This window comes from Sapajus apella, unplaced genomic scaffold (assembly GCF_009761245.1).
Source record: "Sapajus apella isolate SASKATOON/1434 unplaced genomic scaffold, GSC_monkey_1.0 scaffold5, whole genome shotgun sequence".
Lineage (NCBI taxonomy): Eukaryota > Metazoa > Chordata > Mammalia > Primates > Cebidae > Sapajus > Sapajus apella.
In genome coordinates this window covers 47,152,975-47,166,314 of record NW_022436945.1, presented here as the reverse complement: position 1 = coordinate 47,166,314, position 13,340 = coordinate 47,152,975, and the positions used below count along the sequence as shown (strand labels likewise).

The 13,340-nt window shown below is 31.1% G+C and overlaps 1 protein-coding gene across 5 annotated transcripts in view; it reads right to left on the bottom strand.

The window, feature by feature from the left end:
- ADGRL3 (adhesion G protein-coupled receptor L3) overlaps positions 1 to 13,340 on the bottom strand; it is an 844,276-nt gene that overhangs the window by 554,242 nt on the left and 276,694 nt on the right. For all 5 annotated transcript variants that reach the window (XM_032272132.1, XM_032272140.1, XM_032272143.1 and 2 more), the window contains one exon: positions 2,121 to 2,348. In XM_032272132.1, the coding sequence (XP_032128023.1) occupies positions 2,121 to 2,175 (55 nt within the window). In that variant the 5' untranslated portion in view covers positions 2,176 to 2,348. The remainder of the gene's footprint in view (positions 1 to 2,120; positions 2,349 to 13,340) is intronic.

Below are 13,340 nucleotides of genomic sequence, written 5' to 3'. Positions count from 1 at the left end.
TCATTACACTAGTGGTTGATTTAATAGTTTTCAGAGTTACTTGGAGATATTCTGTCTCTCTTTCTCTCTCTCTCTCTCTCTCTCTCTCTCTCTCTCTCTCTCTCGTGTGTGTGTGTGTGTGTGTGTGTGTGTGTGTGTGTGCAGGTGTGCTTTGAATACAGACTATCAATCCCAAAACAAGACCCAAGACCCATGGCTCAGCCACATTTTGGGGTCCGCTGAAATATATAATATGTGTCAGTTTTAAGGACAAGGCATTTTAGTTTTGAAAAGGGAATATTTCTTACATTATCTGTTTCTGCTATTTTTAACCTAACTTTCTCTAACAAGGGTAATTTTAGTGTGATTTTTGAACATGAATTGTGTGTGTGTGTAAATCTACGTGTAGATATTTTTCTTTTTTCCTTAGTATCAGCATTAAATAAGTCAGCTCTTACAGCTAATTCCTCATTGTTATAATTTACTGGAACAAAAATTAACTGGAGGGATAGATTATATAATGAAGGGAATTCACATGTTCAAGCACTTAATATTTGCTATGCACTGTGCTGTATTATTTACATATACTGTTTATTTTATTCTCAAAATAACATTATAAGGGAGGCATTTTTATAACATAAAAAGGTCTAATTTAGATCACCTTTAGATATATGGATAATTAGAAAAGCACCATTTCAAGTAAAATAGCTGTTTTTATTTTCCCACATCACAAAATGTTATATGTGCCCATACAGAGAATGTGACACGTTCTTAGTATACAATTAAGAAAACATTTTGAAATTTTGGACAAAGTTGCTTAAAAAAACATGGTTGAATTAGTAAGATTCTACTCCCATTTTAAAAACATCTCTACCATATAGTGAATTGTTAGAACTAAATAATTTGCAGCCAGGGGACTTTAGAGGAAAACTTCAAAAGAAGTTATTTTACCCAGTTTTTAGAATGACAGAAAAAAATATAATTCATGTTAAAATTTAAGAACAAAGGCCAGATTCAGAATTGCATCACTGATGAACTACAATGGATTTCTATACTCAATTAAAAACCAAAAGTGAGCTAAAGAGGCTAAAATTCATTTCAGCTGCTTGCTACGCTATAATATTTGAGACCTCCTAACGGTGGCAAATACAGCTGTGTGCTTTTTTCTTTGCTATAATTATCATGAACATATGAGAGACCGCCTACATTACAACATTTTCATCTTAGAGTAAAAAATCAATGATAATTAACCAAAAACATTAAATTGTGTAAGAAGAACATACATATAGACTTTATCAGGTTTTAGAGAGATTCAGTGAATATTATACCAAGTTGTACAGACATAAATGTCTCGCTTATATATTGAATAATGTGATATATTTTATAATATTTGCAAAGGTACATCATTCCTAAACTATTTTTCTACTTAAAATGCAAAGATACCTAAATGAACAATATTAAATATACATGTTTATTAAGAATATTAGCATGTTTCCATAAAATCACCTTTCTTTAAAAAGTGAAAACATACCTTAATATTATCTTCTTGTTGTATTGTTTTGGTTTTTTATTTGTTTGTGTTTCTGCATTACAAGGTATAGTACAGCAACAATTTCCCTTTATTGGGAGGTTATAGTTTGTGTTCTGTATATTAAAAATTGTGCAAAGTACTAAGTACTCAGAAAAAAAAATTAATTACTTGGTTTGAGAAAGCATATACTTTTGAATAAGTAGGATTTTACTTTTAGTTTTCCTTCAAATGCTCAAGTTTACTACATTAAAAATGTTTAAGTATGAAGATATGTAAGCCAAAAAAATTCACAATAAATGAGATAATAATTCAGCTGATTTTCCAAAAAATGTGGTAAAGACAAAAAATAAAATGCAAGAGCTTTTTTTTTTTTTAAAAAAAAAGCCTTTTGGTTATAAATACATTTCAATAGGCACTTTAAGAAATGCAACTGAAAAGTCATAACTATTTCAGCTTAAAATACACATTATGTTCTTTTAACTTTTTCATACTAACATAAGGTAAGAAAAAACCACTAAGTAATCTCAAAGCAAAGATCCCAAGGAAGGGTCTCATATGAATAAGTGAGACAACATTAAGGATTACACAAAAATCTACTGAAAGATCTTACCATGAATTATTGGAGCTAACAGCGTCATGAAAATTAGTAGCTGCGATGGCCACATGGCTGTCTACTCAGGTAGGGAGTAATCCTCAAGAAGGAGTGTTCAAATATGGAACAAAATACGTGTATTTCTAGTTCCCCTTCTGTATTCCAAGACTGATGATTGTTCTTTAAATTAAAAAGAAAAAGAAAAATTCCTCCGGAACAGAAACACCAATATTTCAAATCTGAAACCTGCAAAAAAAAAAAAAAAAAAAAGGGGGGTTATTGAATAAAATAAGTAATATAAAGGCATTATTTATATAATACATATATTACCATCATGCTTCTATCCTGGCCTCAGATCTTAATGAAATAAACAATTCAGTCTCTACTGAACAAATTAACTTAAATATACTGATTTTAATATATATAAAGAGATTTGGAGCTTACTCTGTGTGAACTTTTCCCACAGTATAATTTTACTAACATTAGAATAGTAAAATATTTCATTCATCACTGTTACCATAGTAAGTTTAAAACAAAAGGTAAATATATGTCTTACTTTCATTTCAGGATGCAATATTCATTGCAGAAATTAGTCTGCATATTAACTACATAACTTTTCTAAACATCTCTGTAAATCTGTGAACATCATAGATTTATGTTTACAAAAGATGTTACTGTTTTTGTTTGAATGTCAAAAGCCCCAGTACTAAAAATCAAGGCAAGGTATGCTTAAATCACAATTTATGATTATTAAAGATAGATTATTATGTCTAAAATTTCCTTTATGTTATTCTAAACACCTTATTTTTAACAGTAAGCATATAGATACAAGCTAAATTAAAATGCAGTTCAAATATAATTAATTCATTCAACAGAGGTTAGTTGAATGCTCACTGAAATACAAAGCAGTGGTCTAGAAACATGGAATAGAATATTGAAGAAAGCATGCAACCTATTCTCCAGGATCATACAATTCAAGCGAGGAATCTTGCTTAGAGGTGTCAAACATTAATAAATTTAAGCACTAAAAAAGTAACTTTATTGAACCAAAATAGTGTAGTGGCCTCCTCTTAAGTCTTCACAGATTTATCTTAGGAAACCAAAATACTAAAGTAACATGATCCAATCCTGACGATATCATCTTTTACAGTCAGCACCTTTCAAACTGATCAATCAAGCACAAATTGGGCCTACTTTCCTTTCTTCTTTTATTTTTTCTTTTTTTCTTTCTGTCTTTCTTTTCTTTTTTCTGTCCTGGAGATTGATACTTATTTTCAACAATTTCAGATTTTTAGAATTAAATGTAAAAATCTTCTGAAAAGGGATATTCAAAATTGATTAATGAGGAATGTATTAATAAGCTTCATTCTGTCAAAATGAAAACCAAAGTCTTCGAGGCAAAATTGTACAAAGTAATCAGATGTTTTGATATTGTTAGTTACGGCATGGTGGTTAAGAGCACAGATTCTGGAGTCAGACAACCTGATCTCAATTACCGTTCAACTACATTGGGCAAGTCATTTAACTATACAGAGTCTCAGTTTTCCTGTCTATGGTCATTTAACTATAGCATCTCCATTTTTCTATCTATGTAATCGGTGGGGTGATATTACTTAATTCATATGGTTACATGAACATTAAATGAGTTAAAATTTATAATTGTTAATTACATAAAGTACACAAAAGTAGCCCAGAACAATGCTGGCTTGTGCTAGGTGCTACAGCATTGGCGTTTATTTTATTCTACTCATCCTTTCAATGGGAAGCCATACAAAGCAAGATCAAGATTATTTGATAATTTAAAAAATATTTATTGATTCCTATTGTATACATAACCACCTACAGCACTAAATATGGACACAATAAAGATTTTTTCTTTCATTTCATAGATATGATGGGAAACAAAGCTCATTCTAGATATTCTCATAACATTTTACCTTTACAAATAGAGAAAGCAAAGACAAGAAACGAAATATGTGGTTGAAATAAAACAGAAACTAAGTGAAAACATGCACATTTTCATTTTGTTTTCGCTTATCCAATTCTGATCCACAAGAAAACCTGAAAATCTATTCTCAATTGTCATTTAGTGTATAACTCAGAAATTTTGAAAGCAATTGCTAATTTTAAATTACATTATTTAACATGCACAAAATAACTGACAGATACTTAAAGAGGGATATTTAAGTTGACAGGTAATTGACAGATTCGTGAACAAAATCACAATGCTGGATCCTAGCAAACCTCAACATTCTATTCCTGTGTCTTTTTTTGCCTTCCGCTGTGACCATGAAGCATATGAGTCAAAAGTTGGTATTAGGAGATGTATGTACATACACACACACACATACACACACACATACGCATAAACACATACATACACATAAATAGGAGATACATGTATATACGGCCTTTCATCACTAGAAGAAATTATTAGCTGCCATTTAGATGAATTATTTGTTCATTCTCTCAAACATGTGTACTAAATATTAACCACAGTAGATATTATAGAAAATGCAAATTAGTAGAACAGTTTTTCTCGCAACCCCTACTGTAGTGGGAAAAACAAACAAACAGGACACAGTAAAGCAAATGAAGTCACAAGGTAAAGAAGAATTAACCTTCATATGGTACACATTGTTCTATATATTACACAAAGTTTTAATGTAATTATCCATACAAATCTAAAAATCAGGTAACATCGTTCCATGTCTACTGAGAAGGAAAGTCAGACATGTTATGTGGCTAGAATTTCATGCCAAATTGACTTCAACATTAGTGATCTTTCCTCTATGGCACAAATAAACAGGAAAATAGATGAAAATAATTAGGAACATTAATTGTGCAAAGGAAAGGTACAACATGGGACTTCCATAGAAGACATAGGCCTTGCTTAAATGAAACATTATTTCATTGTGAAGGTTGGAGAACCTGGAACAGCAAGGATACATTAGGCAGGCAGGAAAGGACACAGAGAGGACATGCTGAAAAGGACATCAGTTTAATTACAGTGCAGCATCTATTGAAGGAAGAGAGAAAATTACTTCCATAGTGAAATATGAATATTGCTATTGTAACTTTGGTTTCAGTTACAAACAGAATAATTTATTTCATACAATAAATATTTTGCATTGATGAAATAATGGGAAAAAGTGATTTTATAGAAAAAATAAGGAAGTACATACCTATTAGTTATTAATAATGATTTCCCTTACGGTATTGTAGCAGGACATTGAGCCGTCTCTACTCAGACATATGACATTTGATTTAGGCATAGGGATTTGTTTTCATAATTATAATGTAAGTAGAGGTGGGAAAAGAAATTTATAGGAATAAAAGCTATTGTTTCAAGAGGGTGACATGTTCTCGCATTCCAGCCTCACCACCTCCCTCTCTCTAACAACTCCAGTACTATGCTAATTAGGGGTCATATATAATAAACTTGCAATAATTATACAATATAAGTTTTAATAGCTAATAGTTAGCTTATAAGCTACAGAAATATATCATCACTCTGAATTATAACAGTTTCTTAGAAAACTTTTCATGGTGATTTTTCCATTGAGATGTCATTAACGTCAACAAATTTATTTTCTTATAAAAATCTAAATGATTATCTGTCTTCAAACAAAACTAAGTTCATTATTCTTTACAATATCCAAAATTTAAAAGTAAAGTTGATTAAAATGAGCTAATTTACATCATTAATATTTAAATTTAGAATTTTAAAGTTGTGTTATTTAACACAAGCTCCACTAAAAGTTAAAAAAGAATATATTATGGAAAGAAATGCTACAAAAAGCTTAAATAACTAAAGTCTTCCATCATTAAATACTTGGAAACTTTAGTATTTATTAACTTTATGCTAATTTTTATTAAAATTGAACACAGACCCTGAAAGAATTTGAATTTTTTTTTGTTGTTATTCCTTTCAACAAAGTAAGTCTTCTAAACTGGAGACATTGATTTTACTTTCCGGAAACTTTCACTTTGAATTCTGGTGTCATAATTGTTTCCGCAGTTTAATTTTTTAATATTCTTTTCTTTTCAAATCATGTTCAAAAATTTCTATTTCTATCTTACATTAGCTTCCTTTCTATACACCAAACAGAGGTTAACATTAGAATCTCAAAACTTCTTATCTTAGGAATCTGTTAGCTACTCTTAAGTCACATTTCTGTAAGATAATTTACTCTCAAACATTCCCCCAAGTAAACTGAATATTATCGTACCTTTCACATCATAATACCATAGACAAGAAACTATATGTTCTTTATAATATTTTTTTTTTACATTTTTAAATTGCATTTTAGGTTTTGGGGGTACATGTGAAGAACATGCAAGATTGTTGCATAGGTACACACGTGGCAGTGTGATTTGCTGCCTTCCTCCCCCTCACCTATATCTGGCATTTCTCCCCATGCCATCCCCCCCACAACTCCCCAACCCCCGCTATCCCTCCTCTATTTCCCTCCAACAGACCCCAGTGTGTAGTGCTCCCCTCCCTGTGTCCATGTGTTCTCATTGTTCAACAGTTGCCTATGAGTGAGAACATGTGGTGTTTGATTTTCTGCTCCTGTGTCAGTTTGCTGAGAATGATGGCTTCCAGGTTCATCCACGTCCCTACAAAGGACACGAACTCATTGTTTTTGATGGCTGTGTAATTTTTGATGGCTGTGTACTATTCCATGGTGTATATGTGCCATATTTTCCCTGTCCAGTTTATCATCGATGGACATTTTAAATTTCCTCAACTCTTTACTGTTCACTTGTTATAAATTCTAGCCACAAATTCTACTCCAATATCGACTTTACAGGTTTTTGTTAATCCATATCTTATTCTTCATATTTACTTGTCTTTGTCATATATTTTTTGGAGGCCAATGTTTTCTGACATGTCCAGCACATACAAAATACAAAAAATGCCATTTGGTATCACCGTAATAGTGAATTGGTATATAGACCTAGAGCCTCATTGCTAATTGTAATACAGGCATTTCCCAGTAAGCATGTCCTGTTTTTTGTTTTTTCTTTTTGGTTTTTTGTTTTTCCCCTTATTCCACAGGGGGAAATCATAGCCATGGCCTTACAACTTACTTTAGGAGTGTTCAGAATTATCACTTAAGTGTTATATGTATTCTTCCAGGGTTAGTATATGGGATTTAAAATTTGAAAACTTTAAGAACATTCTGATTTAAAAACAAGCCTCTCCCATAAGTTATCTTTTTAATAATATAAAATTAATTTATAGTAATATGGTATAAAATTGTATCAAAGCACCTGGATAAATTGGTGAAAGTAATATAACCTTGAGGTCTGAAGAGGAGATATAAGGACAGGGATGGTGGCTCATGCCTGTAATCCCATCAGTTTGGGATGCCAATGTGGGAGGATCGATTGAGGCCAGGAGTTCAAGACCAGCCTGTTCAACAAAGCAACACACTGTGTCTATAATTTTTTTTTTATTTATAATAAAAAAGAAGTGATATAAATTTCAAAAAAGAAGAATCCATTTGTTTCATTTAATCATTTGTCACTCCATTAACAAGTAAAGAAAATATCTGACACCACAGCAACAAAGTAATCATGATTTGTGTGAACATAGCTCTCTACCTTTGTAAATAAGATCTGTCCATGGTAACCAAAGAGGGCCAAGTGTTTCTTATAAATGTTCATTTACTAAAACTAGAAAATATATTTCAACTAGAGTAATTATGCATAAATGCTTAGGTGAGGACTTAAATGCTTATTATTCTAATTCAAGATTCCAGTATTTCCATTATTTTCCAATATTGCAGAATCATAGGCACATTAAAGCAATGCTTCATAATCCATGCCCTACAAAGGACAGACGACATCTCTCACAAAAAAATATCCTTTCAAAAGTGGATCTACACGAAGATTCCTTCTGATGTGAACAAGGGCTCTATAATTAACTCAAGGGAAATGAGTAGGAAAGCAAGATGAAAAATTACCTGACTATAACACAAGTTCTTTCTTTCACCATCCTATCAAAAGTTAATATATTTGTTATGATTATCATTGGGCAAAAGCAAAATGAGTTCTAAAGGAGTTTGAACTCAGCAAGATATATTATGTTTTGTAAATTTCAGCTATAATTTACAATATCTGAAATTTACACTTCTAAGTTTCTCTTGTTTTCTTGAAAAATTATATGTATTTTTTCTCAATTTACAGAGTACATGTGAATATACTATGGAATTGTAAAGCATCATTAGTTTGGGTCCTCCTAATATTCATAGAGTTTCTCCTGAAAAGTTGACTCTGAAAACCAAGACACAGTAAGACTAAAGGATCTTTTCTTTTCCAATATTTAGGGGTTCAAATAAAATTATATTAAACAAGCCTGAAGAAAGTATTTAACCATTGAGTTTTGTTAGCAGTAATAATGAGTTAAATCTTCAAGTCCTGAATACTTTATTAAATAGTGCTAACTCCCTTTGGAAATTCTTAGAGGACATACTCTCAATCATCTTGTTTAATATTTTCAAGAAATATTTAATTCAACAAATTTACCTATCTGTTTTTTGTCAACTTATTACAAGGATGCACTGTGTTTGCTCATGGGGATATATTAAGATATACAAGGCATAATTCCTGCATTAAAGAAAAAGGAGGAAGGACCAGTGAAAGAGGAAAAGAAAACAATGAGGAAGAGAAGGAAAATGAGATAATGCAGTAAATACGAGTGGTAAAATATAAATCCACATTCGATAAAGAAGAAGAGAGTTGAAAAAAAAAAAGGAGGAGATAATACAGCTTGAAAGATCTGGAAGACCTGTGAGACAGGTAATGGTGCTGTAATTTGAAGAATGGATAAGATCTCACTCAACAGCAGGTGAACAAAGAATGTTCTGGGCGAAAAGTTGCCATAGTAAAGGTAAAGAGGTGTTAAAAGACAGTGTGTTGCAGAACAGCAAGTCATTTTGTTTCTCAGGAAAAAGTGAGGAGCAGCAGACAGTAATATGAAAACTCTATTAGGGTAGAATAGGAAATATTTTGAAGGCTATATTTGAAAATATGAAATATTTTGAAGGAGTATAAATTCAATTTGGTTTCAAATCATGAAATTTATAGCAGTTAAAGACACAAAATATATCAATACATATAAATTACTACAAGTACTGTCTTTTAAGATCGGGGATAAATATTTATAGTAAATATATCACCAAAACTGTTATAGTTCTCTATATTGCTCCTAAACATTCAAACGTTTTGTTGTAAATTCCATTTTTGTAAATGATCTTTTGTTTGATATGAGGAGCCTGCATCAATAGAGGTGTTAAATGAATCATTATATTAATAAACTATTATTTAGACAGAGACATCACAGAAAAAAATGCAGCTTTTGCATTTTTAGTATAACATTTTTGTCAGAGTTCCAAATTTGCATAGCACTGCTTAGCAGTCATTAAGCTATTTGAGATCAAATATTGATTCCAGATAATTACAGCACTTTTAGATAGAATGGTATTGTTCGGCATCTGGCAGTAATGACTTATCTGGATACATGTATATTTTATAACACATTCAAGTCAAATACAACTTGGAAGAAATTTCATCTATAGTAAATATGCATTTCCCTTGACCTAGAACTGAATTTAGTCATATTTTCCTAGTTCTTTATATCTGCACAGGTTTTTTTTTTTTTTTTTTTTTTAAAAACTAAGCTACTGTTTTCAAGTATAAAACATCAAAAAGTCTGGGTCATGAGAAGCAGAACGAATGGAGGACATAATATGAGCTTTGGAGTATGAAAAGGACAGTTTTAAGCCCTTTCTCTTCGAGTTGTGAGCTGTATGACAAAAGCAGGTTATTTAAATTTTCTATGCCCAAATGTTCACATCTGAATTTAATACTTATTTACCAGGTGGTTTAAGGCTTAAATAAAGGTAATATATAATATAAGAAGCTATAAAGATTCTTGGCAAGAGTAGGCATTCAATAAATGAGAAAAAAACTTGTTCTCATTTAGTGAAGGATTTATATTTAAAAGCGGGGTTATAAATGACAAATGAGATTGCATTTAGCAGTAAGTAGGATAGAAAAACATTCAATAAAAGTTTGTGAGTGGTCGAGTAGAAAAGGGGATAGAATCAGAAGGTCCATTGGAAATACCCATGCTTTTAGAAAATAAATTGGTCATGGTATGTAGGAGAAAATGGAGAGAAAAGAAAAATAGCTTAGGCAATCGGCGTCAGTAACAATATTTGCCAGAATTAGTATGGTGAGAGTTCACAATGACCCATAAGTCTCCCATATGATTTAAATTAATAGATTATTTGAAGAGCATTAAGTCAACAATTTTTTCAAATTGTAGAAATATCACTTTTATGTCTTATTAGTACAGAAGTAAACATAAGTCAGAAGGGAAAACAGAAGGGGAAAAAAGATAGGATAGGCACAGAAGATAGAAATGTTGAATCGACTTGGGAGTAGGGAGAGTAGTTCAGGTATAAAGCGACACTTCGACTAGAATTTTCAGTTATGCCTCCATTCTTCTCTCACTGCTTCCCTACAATCCCCTACATAAGTTTCAGAGAGATCAGAGCAAGAACAACCTATTTCTATTCAATGAATTTCATGGTAAACCTAAATTTTAAGGTTACCTAAAACATGTTTCAAGCAATGAAATACTAAATCTCAACACATCACCTGAAATACTAGCAAATAATATTTATTCTTTTATTGCTGAAGTAAAAAATGTGCATCCCCTTATAATTATATTTCAAATATTATAATTCAAAGCTAAATTAGAAGACAAATAATCTCCCTAGGGTAATCTAAATAAGAAAATTTTTTAGAATGAAAGTTTCATTTAATTGTCTCTCAGATAATAATGTGATCCAATAAATATCTATTAATGTTTACAAACAAATTTATATTTAATGAATATTGCTAGTTTTTGGTTTCAGAGCAGCACATCTATTATCCATGAAATAGATTAGTGTTTCACACAGGATCACTTTCTTATGAAGTGTCATTGAGTTAATATCTTTCTGAGATTCCATAAAGCATTTGATTGGAGAATATTTCTAATAGGCTTTGTTAATATTTGTCTCTATTGATCTTTTCAACTGTAAATAAAATCAGTGAATTTTAAACTAAAGGTATGTATAAATAATTATGTTAAAAGCAATTAATTTGGAAAATACTTGCTTGACTAGGCAATAATTAAAATGAAAAAATGGATTTCATGTTCTTTCCATATATACAATTGCTAAAATAAAACCCTTGCTTTTTAAAAATAAAGACACCCATAAAATCTCAAATATTTATTATAACTAGCTGTGATAAACAAGTCTGAATGAACATAGCTATAATTTTAAAAGATATTAAAATTACCAATTATTTACAATATGTCATTTATGATAGTAATCAAGGATTGATTTTTATGTTTCCAAGTGTAGTAGAAATCAGGAAGGGCAAGTAAGCTACACTTAAAACATTCGGAACATAATAGGTGTCTATTTCAAAATAAATAAATCTATTTCCAACAGGAATGTGTGAATTTATTCCAAAATCTACAGAGAACCAGGAAAAATAATCATCTTCCTCATAGTAACTGCTAACATTATTAAGCCCTTACTATGCCAGGCACTGTTCTGAAAGCCTCCCATGTATTAACTCATTTAATTGCTTCTAACTGTAAACATTATCGTTAATCTTATCATAACTCATAAGGAAGGGCCTATTTTATTCCTAACTGGCAAATGAGGAAACAGAGGTATGGAGAGGTAAAGAACTTGCTGAGGCCACATGGTTAGAAATAATCAAACCCAGATTCACATCTGCGCAGTTTAGAACCAAGGTTTGTGTTTTCAGTTGTTAGATTCTACTGCCTCTCATCACCTGTACTGACTACAGATTCTGTAGCATACCTGACGTAAAGGAGCTTTCAGCTAGGTGTGATTAGTGTTTAACTTGTAGGTTGAATGGAGTGAGGTGAACATCTAGAATATAGCTATACACTGAAATATTAAAACAAATTTTAGCCTGTGAGAATCATGCCATAAACAGGCCTCCGGTATCTCTACTCACAATAATTTTTATCTGGCATTATATATGTCTTTGGCACACCTGAATAGATAACAATAACCCATTTTACTCATGCATGTATTAGGTAAATGAAAGGCAACATCACAGATTTCATTAGGAGAGCAGCCAAGAACCATGATCTTTGAGGCTCTCAGAAGGCAAGAAAGCGCTTCTTAAGTTACAGCAAAAGTTGAAAACAATCAGAATAAAAAAGAATGATACTTCCCAAATAAAAGTTTTTAAAATATTTCAAAATCTATCAATATAATTTGAATCAGCAAGAGTATTTAATTCTCTTATTAATTTTCCTAAAAAGGGAACTGAGATTATTCTTAATATTACTGAGAACAATCAAATATATCTTCAAAGAAGAATTAGTTGTGAATTTCTCATACCCATTCCAACTTAAAAATGCAACTTGGTTTATGATAGGTCAATGTATCCTTAAATGTTTCTAATATTTATTGGATTTTCACTATCTACCAAGACTTTATGATTAGGATAGGCTAATAAGCCTTATACCTCTGGCAACAGTAAAAATAAAATCACCTGAGTAGTTCATGATTAATAACTGTGACAATGTATGTTATAAATGGAATTCCAGGATTTGATTTCAATATCAAATCAATATCATTTTATCTTGTGAAATTCTACAATTATTATCAATGCAACTGGTACTATAGTCAAGTTTGGTTAAAAAAATTCCATAGCTGACAATAACAAACTTTAAATATCTTCTTAAATAATCCTAATCATATTAAGGGACAGTATGCATTTCAGAGTTGAAACTAGGAAACAGCATCTCATTTCTTAACACGATTTCTTGGAAAACAATGACCGTTCCTAAATAATTGAATTAAAAATAAAGCCTACAATAGAGAAGTTGTAAGATTGAGGTAGTAAAGTCACATTCATCCTATTCCAACTCCTTCTACCAGATAAGGAAAAAATTACACATCTACTTACACTTTCTTTGAATACTTTCCAAGACAAAGGGGAATTCAGAGGAAGGTAAACCTCATCATGAACTAGATTAACATATGATAGTTTCACTGAAGTTCAGTTACCATGAGGGTCAGTCCCATTTATCTTTTTCACATAAACAATCTGAGTGTAAAACTCTGGATCTCCACATTTTTTAAAATTTCAATATCATTTTTCAAAAGGGACTTACACAGT